The sequence below is a fragment of the Sapajus apella genome, unplaced genomic scaffold (assembly GCF_009761245.1).
Source record: "Sapajus apella isolate SASKATOON/1434 unplaced genomic scaffold, GSC_monkey_1.0 scaffold749, whole genome shotgun sequence".
In the NCBI taxonomy this organism is placed as follows: domain Eukaryota; kingdom Metazoa; phylum Chordata; class Mammalia; order Primates; family Cebidae; genus Sapajus; species Sapajus apella.
The window spans coordinates 13,646-29,944 of NW_022437675.1; the positions used below are offsets into that span (position 1 = coordinate 13,646).

General features: G+C 49.2%; 1 protein-coding gene and 1 long non-coding RNA gene across 4 annotated transcripts in view; one reads left to right on the forward strand and one right to left on the reverse strand.

The window, feature by feature from the left end:
- The window catches only part of LOC116546296 (multidrug resistance-associated protein 1-like), a 20,162-nt gene extending 12,277 nt beyond the window's left edge, over nt 1-7,885 (forward strand). For 2 of the 3 annotated variants that reach the window (XM_032272606.1, XM_032272608.1), the window contains 3 exons: nt 1,006-1,165; nt 2,809-2,997; nt 6,716-7,885. In XM_032272606.1, the coding sequence (XP_032128497.1) occupies nt 1,006-1,165; nt 2,809-2,997; nt 6,716-6,749 (383 nt within the window). In that variant the 3' untranslated portion in view covers nt 6,750-7,885. The remainder of the gene's footprint in view (nt 1-1,005; nt 1,166-2,808; nt 2,998-6,715) is intronic. The other variant, XM_032272607.1, reaches the window with a different exon arrangement.
- Nucleotides 6,901-11,007, reverse strand: LOC116546297. Its single transcript, XR_004266660.1, has 3 exons — nt 10,958-11,007; nt 9,445-9,519; nt 6,901-6,988 (listed from the first exon to the last, which is right to left on the reverse strand). It is a non-coding gene; the product is annotated as an uncharacterized LOC116546297 (long non-coding RNA).
- Nucleotides 11,008-16,299: the final 5,292 nt, after the last annotated feature.

Sequence of the window (16,299 nt, forward strand, 5' to 3'; positions counted from 1 at the left end):
AGTTGAGAGAGTCTCGCTGTGTCTCGCAGGATGGAGTGAAGTGGTGCGATCTTGGCTCACTGCAATCTCTGCCTCCTGGGTTCAAGTGATTCTCCTGCCTCGGCCTCCCAAGTAGCTGGGTTAACAGGTGCACGCCACCATGCCTGGCTAGTTTTGTATTTGTAGTAGAGACGGGGTTTCACCATATTACACAGGCTGGTTCTCAAATTGCTGACCTCAAGTGATCTGCCTGCCTCAGCCTCCTACACACAGTGCTGGGATTACCGGGGTAAGCCAACATGCCTGGCCAAAATAAGGATTTTCTAGATCAATCCCTGCAGATGGATTCCTTAATATGTTGCCTTCTAGTGTTATCTTCCCTAAAGTTTCTTAGAAGATTCTCTTTTGGAGGTGGAGGACAGAAATCCACAGGACTTTACCATTAGGATTTACCTCTCACTTCTGGAAGGTTCTCAACCCACGTGCATATTGAAGGCTCAAGGAAGTTGTATGGAAAGGAAATCTGTCTTATTCTGCCACGCTCAGATTTTCCAGACTTTTTTTCCATTATTAAGGAATTTATTTTAGGGGGGGGACAGTCTTGCTCTATCACCCAGAGTGGAGTGCAGTGGCCTGATCTTGGCTCACTGCAACCTCCGCCTCCTGGGTTCAAGTGATTCTCCTGCTTCAGCCTCTGGAGTAGCTGGGACTAGAGGTGTATGCCACCACGCCCGGCTAATTTTTGTATTTTTAGTAGAGACCGGGTTTCCCCATGTTGGCCAGGCTGGTCTTTAACTCCTGACCTCAAGTGAAGTTCCCACCTCGGCCCCTCAAAGTGCTGGGATTACAGGCGTAAGCCACTGCACCCGGCCTTTTTCTCCATTATTAACATCACCAGAAACAGTGATTCCAAGGGCTCTGAAACCCCACCTTCACCAGTCCTGCCCAGAAGTCCTTATGTCTCACCCCTTCTCCGTCTATGTCAGCGTGACGTAGGCATCACATGCCGCCACTCTCTTCTGACAGGACCTTGTTTTTTGGGTTCCTTCTGCATGAAGCTGGACCCATTCAGCCAGTACTCAGATGAAGTCTGGACGTCCCTGGAGCTGGCTCACCTGAAGGACTGCGTGTCAACCCTTCCCGATAGGCTGGACCACGAGTGCGCAGAAGGTGGACAGAACCTCAGGTAGGCGGGGGTAGACTGAGGAACACCAGGTAAGGTCTGCTAGGCGCCATCCCAGTAGGGGTGTTTGAATATTCTGTCCAGATCTGTGTCAGACCTGGATTTGAGTCCCAGTTGTGCTGCAGATGTCCCATTTGTCCCTTCAGCTTTTGGAGCCTCAGTTTCTCTATCTGTATAATGGGTCTTAATCCAGGCTCTTTGTACCATGAGGTATAATAACCAGGATGGACAATGCATTTCCTTTTATACACACCAGCTCCATTCAGTTGACAGTGGCCATCAGTTGTTAAGCTATAGAAAGGCTTCTGTACCGGTTGGTCACTAGCACTGCTCCGAGCCCAACGTCCCCAGCTGTCTTGGTCCTTCTCCCAGGATACTGGAGATCTGTCCATGACCCCGCAACTAAAGCATTAATGCCTGGCACAGCAGGGGAACCTCTGGGGTCCCATTCTGGTGTTGTCAGTGCCTGGTTCTGGTTTGGTTATCCGTCTCCATGACAACCAACCACAGAGTCTCAGTCACATTCAACCGTAAAGCAGTGATCTCTGCTCCCTGGCAAGGGCAGTCGGGCAGTTGTCTGGGCTCACATCATGTCTCGGGATCAGCTGGCTGTCGGCTCATCTACTTGGCCTCAGGTGGCGCAAGAAGGGTACGTGTGCATTCCTCATTCTCCAGCAGACCAGCTTGGGCATGTTGTCATGGCGATCACAGGGGCACAAGAGCACACAAACTCCCATGTGCATCTCGCAGTAGTCTTCCGGCTGGCCTTATGTTTGCTGGCGTCCCACTGGCCAAACAAAACAAGGTACACGTCTGAGTGCAGAGGCAACTGTCATGGCCCCACAGTTGGATAGGGATGCATGAATATGAGACCTTTTTATGTTTTTGAGGCAGGGTCTGACTCTGTCACCCAGGCCGGAGTGCAGTGGCGCAATCTCAGCTGTAACCTCCACCCCCAGGCTCAAGCAATTGTCCTGCCTCTGCCTCCCAAGTAGCTAGGATGTCATGTGCCCATCACCATGCCCAGCTAATTTTTGCATTTTTAATAGAGCCGGAGCATCAACACATTGGCCAGGCTGGTCTTGAACTCCTGGCCTCAAGTGATCCACCCGCCTTGGCCTCCCAGAGTGCGGGGTTATAGGTGTGAGCCACTGTGCCTGGCTTTTTTTTTGAGAGACAGGGTCTCATTCTGTTGCCTAGGCTGGAGTACAGTGGCTCGAGCTCAGCCTTGAACTCATGGACTTGAGCAATCCTCCTGCCTCAGCCTCTGAAGTAACAGACTACAGAAGTGTGCCACCACATCCAGCTAATTTTTTTATTTTTGTTTTTTTTTGGAGAGAGAGAGGTCTTGCTTTGTTGCCCAGGCTGGTCTCCAACTCCTGGCTGCAAGCAATCCTCCCACCTTGGCCACCCACAGTGCTGGGTTTGTAGGTGTGAGCCAGTTTTGAGAATGATTATGAACCTGCATCTTGCTGAGTAGGAGATGTGTTCAGATTGATCAGTGATGTCTGCTGCAGGCACAGATGTTGGGAGTGGATGGGCTCTCCTAGTCAAGGAACACAGAGTGTCTCGTCTCACTTCTCCCAGCCTGCACCTAGGTTCAGGGTCGGGGTGGTTTGACCCAACACTGTCTCCTGGTCTTTTAGGCAGCGCCAGCTTGTGTGCCTGGCTCGGGCCCTGCTGAGCAAGATGAATATCCTTGTGTTGGATGAGGCCACGGCGGCCGTGGACCTGGAAATGGGCGACCTCATTCAGTCCACCATCCAGACGCAGTTCAAAGGCTGCACTGTCTTCACCGTTGCCCACCGGCTCATCATCATCATGGACTACACAAGGTGATGTCCCTGGCACGATGGCACTTTGGGAGTTTGCCTTACTCACTGGCTTATTAAGTCATTCATTCAACACTGTCCCTATTCCCAGTGACAGACCCAGTGGGTGGATCGTCTCTTCATCCTGGATGATACCAGATATTTCTTTTTTGTTTTGTTTCTGGAGACGGAGTCTTGCTCCATCACCTAGGCTGGACTGCAGTGGTGCAGTCTTGGCTCACTGCAACCTCCACCTCCTGGGTTCAAACAATTCTCCTGCCTCAGCCTCCTGAATAGCTGAGAGTACAGGCATGCACTACCATGCCCAACTGATTTTTGTACTTTTAGACGTGGGGTTTCACCATGTTGGTCAGGCTGGTCTTAAACTGCTGAGATTACAGGTGTGAGCCATGATGCCAGGCCCTAGCCAGGGTTTTTATCTATGGTGTTTTTCTTCTATTCTGGTTTCCTGTGGGAAGGGGCTGGGGTACTGTCAATCATGGGACCTGATCAGAGAGGTGGTCACATGACACAGCCTAACCTATCAGAGTCTACTCTTCATTCGGTTAATGTGACGAGTTCAGAGATGCATACAACATCCACAAAGGGCCAATCAGAACCTTCTCTGGGATTAATATGGGACTAATGAGCTGGAGAAACATTTTACGTGTTGAATTGCTAAGGTGAGATGATGTGATGGCTAGTGGCCATCTGACCTGCCCTGGAAAAAAGAGCACGTGCAAAATGCGACCAAACAGAGGTAAGCCAGTGGCTCCTAAACATTTGTGTGCATCAGAATTACTTGGAGGGTTGAAACCTAGATTCATGGGCTGACTCACAAAGTGAGTTAGGCCTGGGCTGGGGCCTAAGAGTGTACATTGCTAACTAGTCCCCAGGTGAGACTGCTGCTGATCCTGGGGCCACACTTTGAGAAGCTGCCTGTGTCTGCTGCCCACCCACTGCAGGGTTGTCTGCCCACAGGCTCAGCCAATAGCCCTGGCAGAAGTAGGCAGCTTGTTGGCAGAATAAGAGGAAGAGCGCGTAGAGGCAGAGGGTGGGTTTCCATGGGCCACAGGTAGGCAAGGTACACTGCAGCCTTCACCTGTAGCACACAGGAGGGAGAGGGAGGCAGAGAGAGCCCCTGGAGGGAGGGATGAGTTAAGGCCAGGCAAGGCTCTCAGAAAACATGCCAATGGGCAGAGGGAACCACCACAAAGACCCCACAGGTTCTTCCTCTGTTCCTCCCAACAGGAGCTCCATCTCCCCCACAGGCCCTGGATAGCCTGAGAATCCCCATCTCCTATACAATCCCCAATGAGTTAGTATTCATATATATATTTTTTTTTCTTTTTTGAGACAAGAGTCTCAGTCTGTCACCCAGGCTAGACTGCAGTGGTGTGATATCTCAGCTCACTGCAACCTCCACCTCCCGGGTTCAAGTGATTCTCCTGCCTCAGCCTCCCAAATAGCTGGGACTGCAGGCACATGCGATCACACCTGGCTACTTAAATTGTATTTTTAGTAGAATCAGGGTTTCACCGTGTTAGCCAGGATGGTCTTGATCTCCTGACCACATGATCCACCGTGCCCAGCATTACTTACTTATTTTAGGACAGGGTCTTTCTTCATTGCTTAGGTCACCCAGGCTGGAGTACACTGGCACAATCATGGCTCACTGCAGCCTTGAACTCCTAGGCTCAAGTAATCTCCCACCTCAGCCTCGCAAACAGCTGGACTATGGGTTTGTACCACCATGCCTTGTTAATTTTCCTATTTTTAAAGAACTAGAGTCTCGATATGTTGCAGAGGCTGATCTCAAACTCCTGGCCTCCAGCGATCCTCCCTCCTCGGTCTCCCAAAGTGTTTGGATTACAGGTGTGCGCCACCACACCTATCCAGAAGGGCTTTCTTGAACACCCACCATGGGTCAGCCATGCTCATAATAACCTCCATTTCACAGAGAAGGAAGCTGAGGCACAGAGAGGTTCGGGCACTGGTTTAGGGTCCTGCTGCTACAAATCTGAAGTTCCATGCACAATTGCGGCCAGACAGGACTGTTGAAAACATCCATCTAATCCTATCTTGTCACTCGCCTGTCCATGGCTCTCTCTTGCTCTTAGAAGAAATTCCAGCCAGGCAGGTGACTCAACACCTATAATCCCAGCACTTTGGGAGGCCGAGGCAGGCGGATCACTTAACGTCAGGAGTTTGAGGCCACCCTAGACCAACATGGTAAAACCCCATCTCTACTAAAAATACAAACGTCAGCCAGGCGTGGTGGCAGGTCCCTGTAATCCCAGCTACTTGGGAGGCTGAGACAGGAGAATTGCTTGAATCCAGGAGATAGAGACTGCAGTGAGCCGAGATTGCTCCACTGCACCGCACCCTGGGTGACAAGAGTAAAACTCCATCTCAAAACAAAAAAACTGAAATTCCAAGATTCTTATCTCGTCCCCACTTACTGCCTGCCAGCCTCATGGGACCCCTTTCTCTGGCACCCTAAAGTACTTACTGCTTTGGAGCCATTGTGTCTGCTGCTTCCTCTCCCTGGAGTACTCTTGCTCTTTGTATGATTAGTTCCTTCACACGTTCTTTGGGGAAGCTCACATGTATCTTTTCAGAGCATCCTATCCACACCACCCATGACCTTCAGTTGGTCTCCATTTCATATTTTCCTTAAGAGGCAGGGTCTCACTCTGTCACCCAGGCTGGATTGAAGTGGCATGATCATACTTCACTGTACCCTTGAACTCCTGGCCTCAAGCAATCCTCCCACCACAGCCTCCCAAAGTTGGGATTACAGCCGTAAGCCACTGCGCCTGATCATTCTTCTTATTTTTTTTTTGAGATGGAGTCTCGCACTATCACGCAGGCTGGAGTGCAATGGCACAATGTTGGCTCACTGCAACCTTCACCTCCTGTGTTAAAACGATTCTCCCACCTCAGCCTCCTGAGTAGCTGGGATTACAGGCGCCCACCAACATGCCCAGCTAATTTTTTTGTATTTTTAGTAGAGATGGGGTTTCACTATGTTGGCTAGGTTGGTCTCAAAATGCCGACTTTGTGATCCACCCGCCTCGGCCTCCCAAAGGGCTGGGATGACAGGTGTGAGCCGCTGTACCTGGCCCATTATTTTCTTTGTAGCACTTACTGTTATCAGATATGGCTTGCTTATTAGCCTAATCATTTTCTCTCCATCTATCCTCACTAGTATCCATCCAATCCCACCAGACTTAGCCTGGCACATAGTGGGCATTGTGTATGTGTTTGCTGGATGAATGAGGGGGTGGGTGGGTGAATGAGTTGGTAGCTAGGTAGGTCGGTATGTGGATGAGTGAGTGAATGGATGGAGAGATGAATGAATGAATGAACGAACGGCTAAACAGATGCGTAGGTGAGGGAATGGTTGGTATGTATTGTTAGCTGGGTTACATGGATGGGTTGGATAAAGGAGTAGGTCGGTGAACGGATGGGATGGATGGGTGGGTGTGTGGATGATGGGATGAATAAGTAGGTGGGTGGAGGTACGTAGCAGGATAGAAGAGGAAAAACAGGACAAGCTTCACACTTAGACTGGCCTAGATTTGAGGACACAGACAAGTCTTTTAACTTGGCTGCAAGTGAGCTGTGATTACATCACTGCAGTCCAGGGTGGGTAAGTGACTGAGCCACTGTCTCAAAAATAAATTTTAAAAGATTTCTTATGTATGTCTAAAATAGAGCTATCATATCTATTTTTTAGAGTGATTGTGAGGATTAAGAAAATGAAGGTCTAGAATTCTACTGGCACATAGTAGGTGTTCAAGAAAGGTGAGTATCACCACTGTCAACTGCTACATCTGGTGGGAGGACTTGGGCCCCTGCGGGGGGGAGCAGTGGGCCAGGCTGGTGCTTACCCTGCTGTTGCACACTGTCCTTTCCTGTTGGCCATGCTGTCCTGTCAGGGTCATCTAGTGGAACCCCTCTCTGGGCTAATGAAGCAGTATAGTCCTTCTCAAGGATTGACTTGATGGACCTGTTGTTGAGAGGAAATAAAGATGAAGTCAGTGTCTCTCCCAGTAGTGGGGTGTATGCACCCAACCCTCAGGCCCACATACATACACTGAGCTCAGGGTATACTCTCCATTCATTCATTCATCATTCATTCATCCATCCAACACAATACTGACCTGATATCACACTTCCCTTCTCCCTGTGTGGCACGCAGCTAAATGCCATCAATTACCTCAGAGTCAAGCAAGCCCCTTCTTCTGATGCCATTTCACAGGATGAACTTAGTTTGCCTGTCATTGGAACTCTGTTCTCAGAATTTTCTTTTTTTCTTTTTTGAGACAGGGTCATGCTATATTGCCCAGGTTGGTCTCAAACTCCTGAGCTCAAGCGATCCGCCCACCTCAGCCTCCCGAAGTGCTGGGATTACAGGCATAAGCTGCTACACCCATCCTGTTCTCAGAATTTTCATTTTGGCTTAAGCTTTGGTGCAATTGGTTTGCCCCTACTGTTTACCATCAGATTTGTCAGTCCAACTGACAGAACATAAATTATGCACAATTCAGATGTTGAAGACTTTTTGAATGCCTTGTCTGTGGATGGGTGAGCTGACTTAGCCTGTGTACCTCAGTGTCCTCAGCTGTCAAGATGGGGTACTATCTATCCATCCATCCATTTATCTACGTATCTGTATATCTATATATACTGGTCTACCTACCTGTTATTAAGTTCAGCCTAAAGCTGCCTCCTTACATATTTTAGGTTTGGCCTAAATGTTTTCCCATACATAGTGAACTGTAAATTAACTGGACTCCTACACACACTGGAACCTACTCATGTGTCAATCACTGAATTTCAGCCAATAGAAGGCAGCCAACTGTTTAAACCATGTTCAAATAAAGCAAATGCTGAGCTGCAACCAGTCTGTCTGTTTCTGACCTCACTTCTGTCCTTCACCTTCCTTTTTTTGTCCATGTTCTGGTTCAGCGGCTGCATGATGTGAGGATCATTCTTTACTCAATTAACCTCTGTCAGCCAGGTGCCTTGACTCATGCCTGTAATCCCAGCCCTTTGGGAGGCCGAGGCAGGCAGATCCTGAGGTCAGGAGTTCGAGACCAGCCTGGCCAAGATGGCAAAACCCTGTCTCTACTCAAAATACAAAAATTAGCTGGGCCTGGTTGCACGCCTATAGTCCCAGCTACTTGGAAGGCTAAGGCATGAGAATCTCTTGAACCCAGAAGGCAGAGGTTGCAGTGAGCTGATATCGTGCCACTGCACTCCAGCCTAAGGGACAGAGAGAGATTCTGTCTCAGAAACAAAACACAGTGAAACAAAGCTTTAGACACATTAAGTTTGACAGACGTTATTATTATTTTTGAGATGCAGTATTGCTCTGTCGCCCAGGCCAGAGTGCAGTGGCTAATCTCTTCTCACTGCAACCTCCACCTCGCGGGTTCAAGCAATTCTTGTGCCTCAGCCTCCGGAGTGGCTGGGGCTACAGGCGTGCACCACTGGGCCTGGATAATTGTTGTATTTTTAGTAGAGACAGTGTTTGGCCATGTTGGCCAGGCTGGTCTCGAACTCCTGACCTCAGGTGATCCACCTGCCTCTGCCTCCCACAGTGCTGGTATTACAGGCCTGAGCCACCACACCCAGCCCTAATGTATCTAAAGGTTTTCTCTAAACACGACTACCTATCCATCTGATCTTACTTTGGATTCTTGTGTGCCAAGAACACGGTGGGATTGGTCAGTGTGTGAGAAGTGTCCTCAGGGTCACTAGCTGGGATGGGGGTCAGCCCCAGTGATCCCCAGGGACTGAGGCCCCTCAGGATCCTTGCTACCCCGCACCCCTGTATAGAAGGCACTTAAGCTCGAAGCACCTGGTACCAGTGGCCTGTGGTTTTGCTCCCTAATATCCCGCTCATGAAGAGGGGAGAGTAGCAGGCAGCAGGTCCCTCTGCTTCAGACAGTGAGCTCAGCTGTGTCCCGGCTGGAGGGAGCTGAGCAAAATGGGGACCGCAGGCCTCCTCCTGGCCTCCTGTCCATGTGCTCTGGCCAACAGCAAGTGATGCTGTGTGTATAGACCCAAGCCCTGTGCATAACCCACCTGCCAAAGCATAAATGACCGGGCCTGGCACGGTGGTTAACAGCTCAAGGGAGGCTCTTTCTTTGGAACCAGCCCTGCCCTGCTGCAGCACTGTGACAACTGCAGCAAGCTGGCTCGGCCCCCTGAAGACATCCATCATGCTGGAAGGCATTTGTTCATCCCATGAACTGGCCCTATGGGGACCTAATCATCTTGGCCAACTGGACCAATTTTGGTGAATTATCCCTCAGCAGGGCACCATGGGGGGACTTTAGCAGGTGCTCCATCCATAATGGTGCTGATTGTCCCCAACTGCCTGAGACACAGGTGGTCCCTTCAGCCACATCAGCTTCAGCCTGTGCCTTTCTGAGTGTGGCACCATGGTGGACTCACCTCTCAGGTCTAAGCTCGGCCTCCTGCCTGCAGAGGAGCCTCTAGGGTCCTTGGTGCTGGTCCCAGGTTCTGTTTCTGCAAGGTCGAGAGAGTCGTGTCACACAACATGGGCCAGGTACTTTGACACCCACTGACCACGTGGCCTTAACTGCTCTGACCATCCATTTTTCCTGTTCTGGCTCCTGCCACCTCTCCAGCAACCTCAACACCCCACTCTGAGTTCTTCCAGGAACATCATTCAGGCATTCACTCACTCATTCAGTTTTTCTATAAGTGAACTGAGCACCTGCTGTGAACTTGAGGTTGGAAAAACAGCAGTGAACACTGTATAAAGTCATCTGTTTCTCCTGACAGCCTTGCTCAAGCAGTTCCTTGTGTCTGGAATGCTCTTTTCTGGCTAACTCCCACCTACCCTCAGGTACCATCTCTCCCAGGAAGGACACCTCCCCATCACTGTCCCCCAGGTGTGGCCAGTAACTGAAGGCAGAGCTGTAGAAGTTTAACCACAGACCTGTAAGCAAGAAATAACTGCTAGCATTGGCTGCTGGGGGTGGGGGGGGCGCTGTTTGTTACACGGCATCATTGCAGGAAAAGCTGACCAATACAAACAGGCAAATTCTAGCTTCAAGCTTCAGGGCTGGGACATTGTGAATCAACACTTAGGGTTTTTAGCCAGGGTGGGCCAATCCTAAGCAGATGTCCTCAGAAAAGACAAAGTCTGAGCTTGAGGGAGACCTGGGTGAGTCCTTGCTCTGTCATGCAGGGATAGTAAAAAGCCTAGTGATTAAAAAACACATTCTCTGGAATCAAGTTGCTTGGGTACAAATCCCAGTGCTGCCACTTATAAGCCATGTAACCTGGGACTAGTTCCTTAACTTTTGGGCCTCAGTTTCCTCATCTGTGAAATGGAAAATGATTCTAGTCCCAGCCTCACAGGGGCATCATGTTGATTCAGTGAGCTAATACATGTGAAGTGCTGCGAGTTGCTACTTTTCACTGTGGGTGAGCTTGGCTTGGCAGCTCTACTTCCAGAACCTTGTCACGTATCCAGCGGACTTTGTGTTCTTTGGATTATTGGAAACTCTAGCTGGCGTGCTGTAGCTTTCTAGGCATCAAAACCTTCTTGTGCTGTCTCCATAGCAACTGCAAGCATAGACTCTGGAGTTGGACACACTCAGGTTCTAATCTGAAGACCTTGGGCAACTGATTTAACGTTCTTTGCTCATCTGTAAAATGACAGCAGTAACTTCACACGCCTCTGAGGGCACTCTGAGAATCAAATGAAATAGTGTATTTTTTACAGAAGCACTTAGCACAGCCCCTGGCTAGTAGATGGTGTTACTGGCTCTTCTTGGAGAGAGGGGACCTATTGGAGAGCTGTCTGCTTCTGGGCATGGGCCTGCAGGGAGGGTGTGACCAGGGCACTCCACTCTTGCCATTAGGACCCTTTGAGCCCTTTTCCCCAAAGGTGGCAAGAGCCAGGCACGGAGAATCAGCAAAGCCCACCTAGTACCTCCTTCTCCTCTGTCTCCTGGCTGTCTGGCTTGATCCAGAAGACTCATGGGGGCCCCCTTCTTGTGCAGAAGCTCCTGGTAGGAACCCATCTCTACAATGGCCCCATCTCCCAGTACCACGATTGCATCAGCCTGGGGCAGGATGTGGAATGCGTGGGTCATGAGAATCTGTATCTGGGCAGGGAAAGGTTAGAAGTTAACACACATGTAGCCACGTTCCATGGCTCATGCCTGTAATCCCAACACTTTGGGAGGCCAAGGCAGGTGGATCACTTGAGGTCAGAAGTTCAAGACCAGCCAGGTCGACATGGCTAAGCCCTGTCTCTACTAAAAATACTAAAATGAGCTAGGTATGGTGGCACACACCTGTAGTCACAGCTACTTGAGAAACTGAGGCATAAGAATCACTTGAAACTGGGAGGCAGAGGTTGCAGTGAGCTGAAATTGCACCACTGCATTCCATCCTAGGTGATACAGCAAGACTCTGTCAAAAGGAAGGAAGGAAGGAAGGAGAGAAAGAGGGAGGGAGGGGAAGGAAAAGAGGAAGGAAGGGAAGGGGAAGAGGAAGGAAGGGGAAAGAAAGTAAGAAAAGTTACACACACGTGCTTGGCTAGCCTCCTGGAGCAGCAGGTTGGGGTGGGAGTATTGTCCCTGGACAGTGGGGAGAGCTTCCCTTCTTGTGCTCCTGCCATCTTTCTTGAAAATAGCATTTCCAAATAGAGAAACAGAGGGGACTGCTTCAGCCTGTCTCAAGAAGACAAGGAGTCCACCTGACCTGGGCCAATCATCTGAGGCACAGCTGTAGTAGTTAAACCACAGATGCATAAGCAAGAAACAGCTGCTGTTGTAAGCTGATGGAATCTGAGGGGTTGTTTGTTATGTAGCATCATCACAGCAAAAACTGACCAATACAAAGAGGAAAACTGGACTCAAGTGGAAGGGGGCGGTGAGAGAAACTTGGGTTAGGACTGGATGCTAAGGGCAGCCTCTGCCTTTGCCCTGTGCCCTCTGACACGTTCCCAAACTTACCGTTCCCCTGGAGTAGCCCGCCAGGCCTGATGACCTGGTTGAAGATGTGCTGGCCGACCTGGGCGTCCAGAGCCACCAGAGGGTCATCCAGCAGGTACACAGCTGCCTTTCTGTACATAGCCCAGGCGAGGCTCCGCTGCTGCTTCTCGCCCCTGAGAGATTCATGCCCTGTGGCCACAAAAGGAACAGTGTCCTATGTCTGCATCTACAGGGTGAAACTGGGGAGCCCAGGCAGAAGCAGGGTGGGCCACATCTGCCCATCAGGGTGAGGTATAGCTCCCCATGCCTGTCCCCGGGGACATGCTCAACTTCAGAGGCACTCACTGCCAAGCCAGCATCCCCTCCATCCTCCCCTTCCCAGCACGCTTCCTGGAGGAGTTACCTGCGCTTCCCAAGCTACTCTGTCTCCTACTCACTCTCTGTATCCATTTGAGTCCAACTTCTGTTCCCTTTCTCCACTGAGACCACCTTTAACGAGGACATCATTCATTTCCCTAATTCTGTGATCCAATGGTAACTTTTCAGTCCTACTTTTAAAAAAATTTTGAATTTTAATTGATTTATTTTAGTTTTTATTGATATGTGATAGTTGTACCCATCTGAGGGGCACAGGTGATAGTTCGAGACCTGTAGAGCAGTGGTCCCCAACCTCTTTGGCACCAGGGATCGGTTTTGTAGAAGACAACTTTTCCATGGACCTGGGGGCAGGGGGGTGGTTTCAGAATGATTCAAGCACATTACATTTACTGTGCACTTATTTATTGAGATGGAGTTTTGCTCGTCACCTAGGCTGCAGTGGAATGGCATGATCGTGGCTCACTGCAACCTCTGCCTGCTGGGTTCAAGCAATTCTCCTGCCTCAACCTCCCAAGTAGCTGGGATTACAGGTGCCTGCCACCATACCTGGTTGATTTTTTGTATTTTTAGTAGAGATGGGGTTTTATCATGCTGGCCAGGCTGGTCTCAAACTCTTGACCTCAGGTTACCCACCTGCCTCACCCACCCAAAGTGCTGGGATGACAGGCATGAGCCATTGTGCCTGGCCTGCTTCTATTATTATTACATTGTAAAATATAATGAAATACTTACGCAACTCACCATAATGCAGAATCAGTGAGAGCCTGAGCTGGTTTTGCTGAAACTAGATGGTCCCTCTGGGGGCGATGGGAGACTGTGATAGACCATCAGGTATTAGATTTTCATAAGAAGCATGCAGCTGCAGGTCGTGGGTTCATGCCTTCAATCCTAGCACTTTGGGAGGCAAAAGCAGGTGGATCATGAGGTCAGGAGTTTGAGACCAGCCTGGCCAACATAGTGAAACTCCGTCTCTACTAAAAAAATACAAAAATTAGCTGTGCGTGGTGGTATGTGCCTGTAATCCCAGCTACTCAGGAGGCTGAGGCAGGAGAATCGCTTGAACCTAAAAAACGGAGGTTGTGGTGAGCCAAGAACGCACCACTGTTCTCCAGCCTGGCAACAGAGCGAGACTGCATCTCAAAACAAAACAAAACAAAACAAAAACAAAAACAAAAAAAAAAAAAAAAAAAAAAGCAGCAGCATGCAGCCTAGATCCCCCGCATGTGCTGTTTATGGCAGGGTTTGCCCTCCCATGAGAATCTAATGCTGCCACTGACCTAGAGGTGGAGCTTAAGTGGTGATGTGAACAATAAGGAGTGGCTGTAAACACAGGTGAAGCCTCACACGCCTGCCCGCTGCTCACCTGCTGTGTTGCCTGTCCAGTTCCTAACAGGCCTCAGAGTGGTACTGATTCGCAGCCAGGGGGTGTGGGGACCCCTGATGTAGACAGTATGTAATGATCATTACAGGGTAACTGAGATAGTCATCAGCCCAAATATTTATTTTCTGTATTGGGAACACGACAATCCTTCTCTTCTAGCTATCCTGAAATTTACAAATAAATTCTCATTCACTATGATTTCCCTGGTGTACTATTGATTACTATCACTTATTCCTTCTATGTAGGCTGCCTTGTCTTTCATGCATTCTTTTTTAAAATTATTTTTATTTATTTTTGAGACACTGTCTTGCTCCTTCATCCAGGCTGGAGTGCAGTGGCATGATCTCAACCCAGTCCAACCTCCACCTCCCGGGTTCAATCGATTCTCCTGCCTCAGCCTCCTGGGTAGCTGGGATTACAGGTGCGTCACCATGCCTGACTAATTTTTGTATTTTTAGTAGAGATGGAGTTTCACCATGTTGGCAAGGCTGGTTTCGAACTCCTGACTTCAAGCAATCTGCCGCCTGGGCCCCCCCAAGTGCTGGGACTACAGGCACGAGCCACCGCACGCAGCCTTCATTCACTCTTACATTAGTTCATTCCACTAATAACTACTGCCTGGTTATCATATCCCCGGCAGGATTCTAGGCTTTGGGGAAACAGCAATGAACGAAAACAAAGTTTCTGCTCTCTGAATGGATCAGTCACTCTAATGAGGGGGAGAGAGGCGATCCATAAACCAGTAACACAGACAGCACATCAGGTGGAAATAAATACTAAAGCAGTTGCAGCGGCTCATGCCTGTAATCGCAGCACTTTGGGAGGCCGAGGTGAGTGGATCACTTGAGGTTAGAAGTTCAAGATCAGCCTGGCCAACATGGTGAAACCCTGCTTTTACTAAAAGTAAAAAAAAAAAAAAGCAGCCAGGCGTGGTGGCACCTGCCTGTAATCCTAGCTACTGAGGAGGCTGAGGTGGGAGGATTGAACTTGGGAGGTGGAGGATGCAGGGAGCCAAGATTGCGTAACGTGCGCTCCAGCCTGGGCAACCGAGCAAGACTCCATCTCAAAAAAAGAAAAGAAAGTAGAGAAACAACCCACAGAAAGAAAATATCTAACGTTACATATCTAACACCAGTCTGTTAACCACAATGTATAATTTGTGTGACTCAACAAAAACAACCAAATTACAGAATGGAGAAACAGTTGAACACACGCTCCTTCAATAAGATGTGCAAATGGAAAGCACATGAAAAGATGATCAATACCGTTATCATTATGGCCATCTCAACTGAAACCACAGTGACATACTCCTTCACACACACTAGGAAGGCTATGATCCAAGAAATGTAAAATGACAAGTGTTGGCAAGGTCGGAGAGAAATCACAACCCTTAAATACTCCGTGTGGAATATAAGCTGGTGCAGCCTACTTTTAACACAGTTTGGTATTTCCTCAAAAAGCTAAAAATAGGCCAGCACAGTAGCTAATGCCTGTAATCCCAGCACATGGGGAGGCTGAGACAGGTATATCACTTGAGTTCAGTCCAGGAGTTGAAGACCGCCCACGACCACAGAACCCCGTCTCTACTAGAAATACAAAAATTAGCCAGGCATGGTGGCGCACACCTGTAGTCCCAGCTACTTTGGAGGGGCTGAGACAGGAGAACTGCCTGAGCTCAGAATGTGGAGGTTGCAGTAAGCCGAGATCGCACCACTGCACTCCAGCCTGGGCGAGGGCACAACACCATGTCTCGAAAAAGAAAGGCTGGGCATGGTGGCTAACGCCTGTAATCCTAACACTTTGGGACGCTGAGGTACAAGAATCACTTGAGGTTAGGAGTTCAAGACCAGCTTGGCCAACATGGCAAAACCCCATCTCTACCAAAAATACAAACATTACCTGGGCATGGTGGCACGCACCTGTATTCCCAGCTACTTGGGAGGCTGAGGCAGAAAAATTGCTTGAACGCAGGAGGCAGAGATTGCCATGAGCCTATATGACCACGGCACTCCAGCCTCGCCGACAGAGCAAGATTCCAACTCAAAAAAAAAAAAGAAAAAAAAAGGAAAGAAAAACAAAATTCCTGGGAGTGACAGGGTGCAGTGGCTCACATGTGTAATCCCAGCATGTTGGGGGGCTGAGGTGGGTGGATCACCCGAGGTCAGGAGTTCGAGACCAGCCTGACCAACATTGAGAAACCCCATCTCTACTAAAAATACAAAAATTAGCAGAGTGTGGTGATGCACACTTGTAATCCCAGCTACTCAGGAGGCTGAGGCAGGAGAACCCTGGAGGGAGAGGTTGCAGTGAGCCAAGATTGTGCTACTGCACTCCAGCCTGGTCGACAGAACAAGACTCCATCTTAAAAAAAAAAAAGAAAAAGAAAGAAAGAAAGTGAAAAGACACACAAAAAGAAAATTTGTGCATTACATATCTCACAACAGTCTGTTAACCACAATGTATAATCTGAATAACTCATCAAAATCAACAAACTTACAAAATGGAAAAACAGTTGAACACACACTCTTTCAATAAGACATGCAAATGGAAAGCAAGCACATAAAAAGATGATCA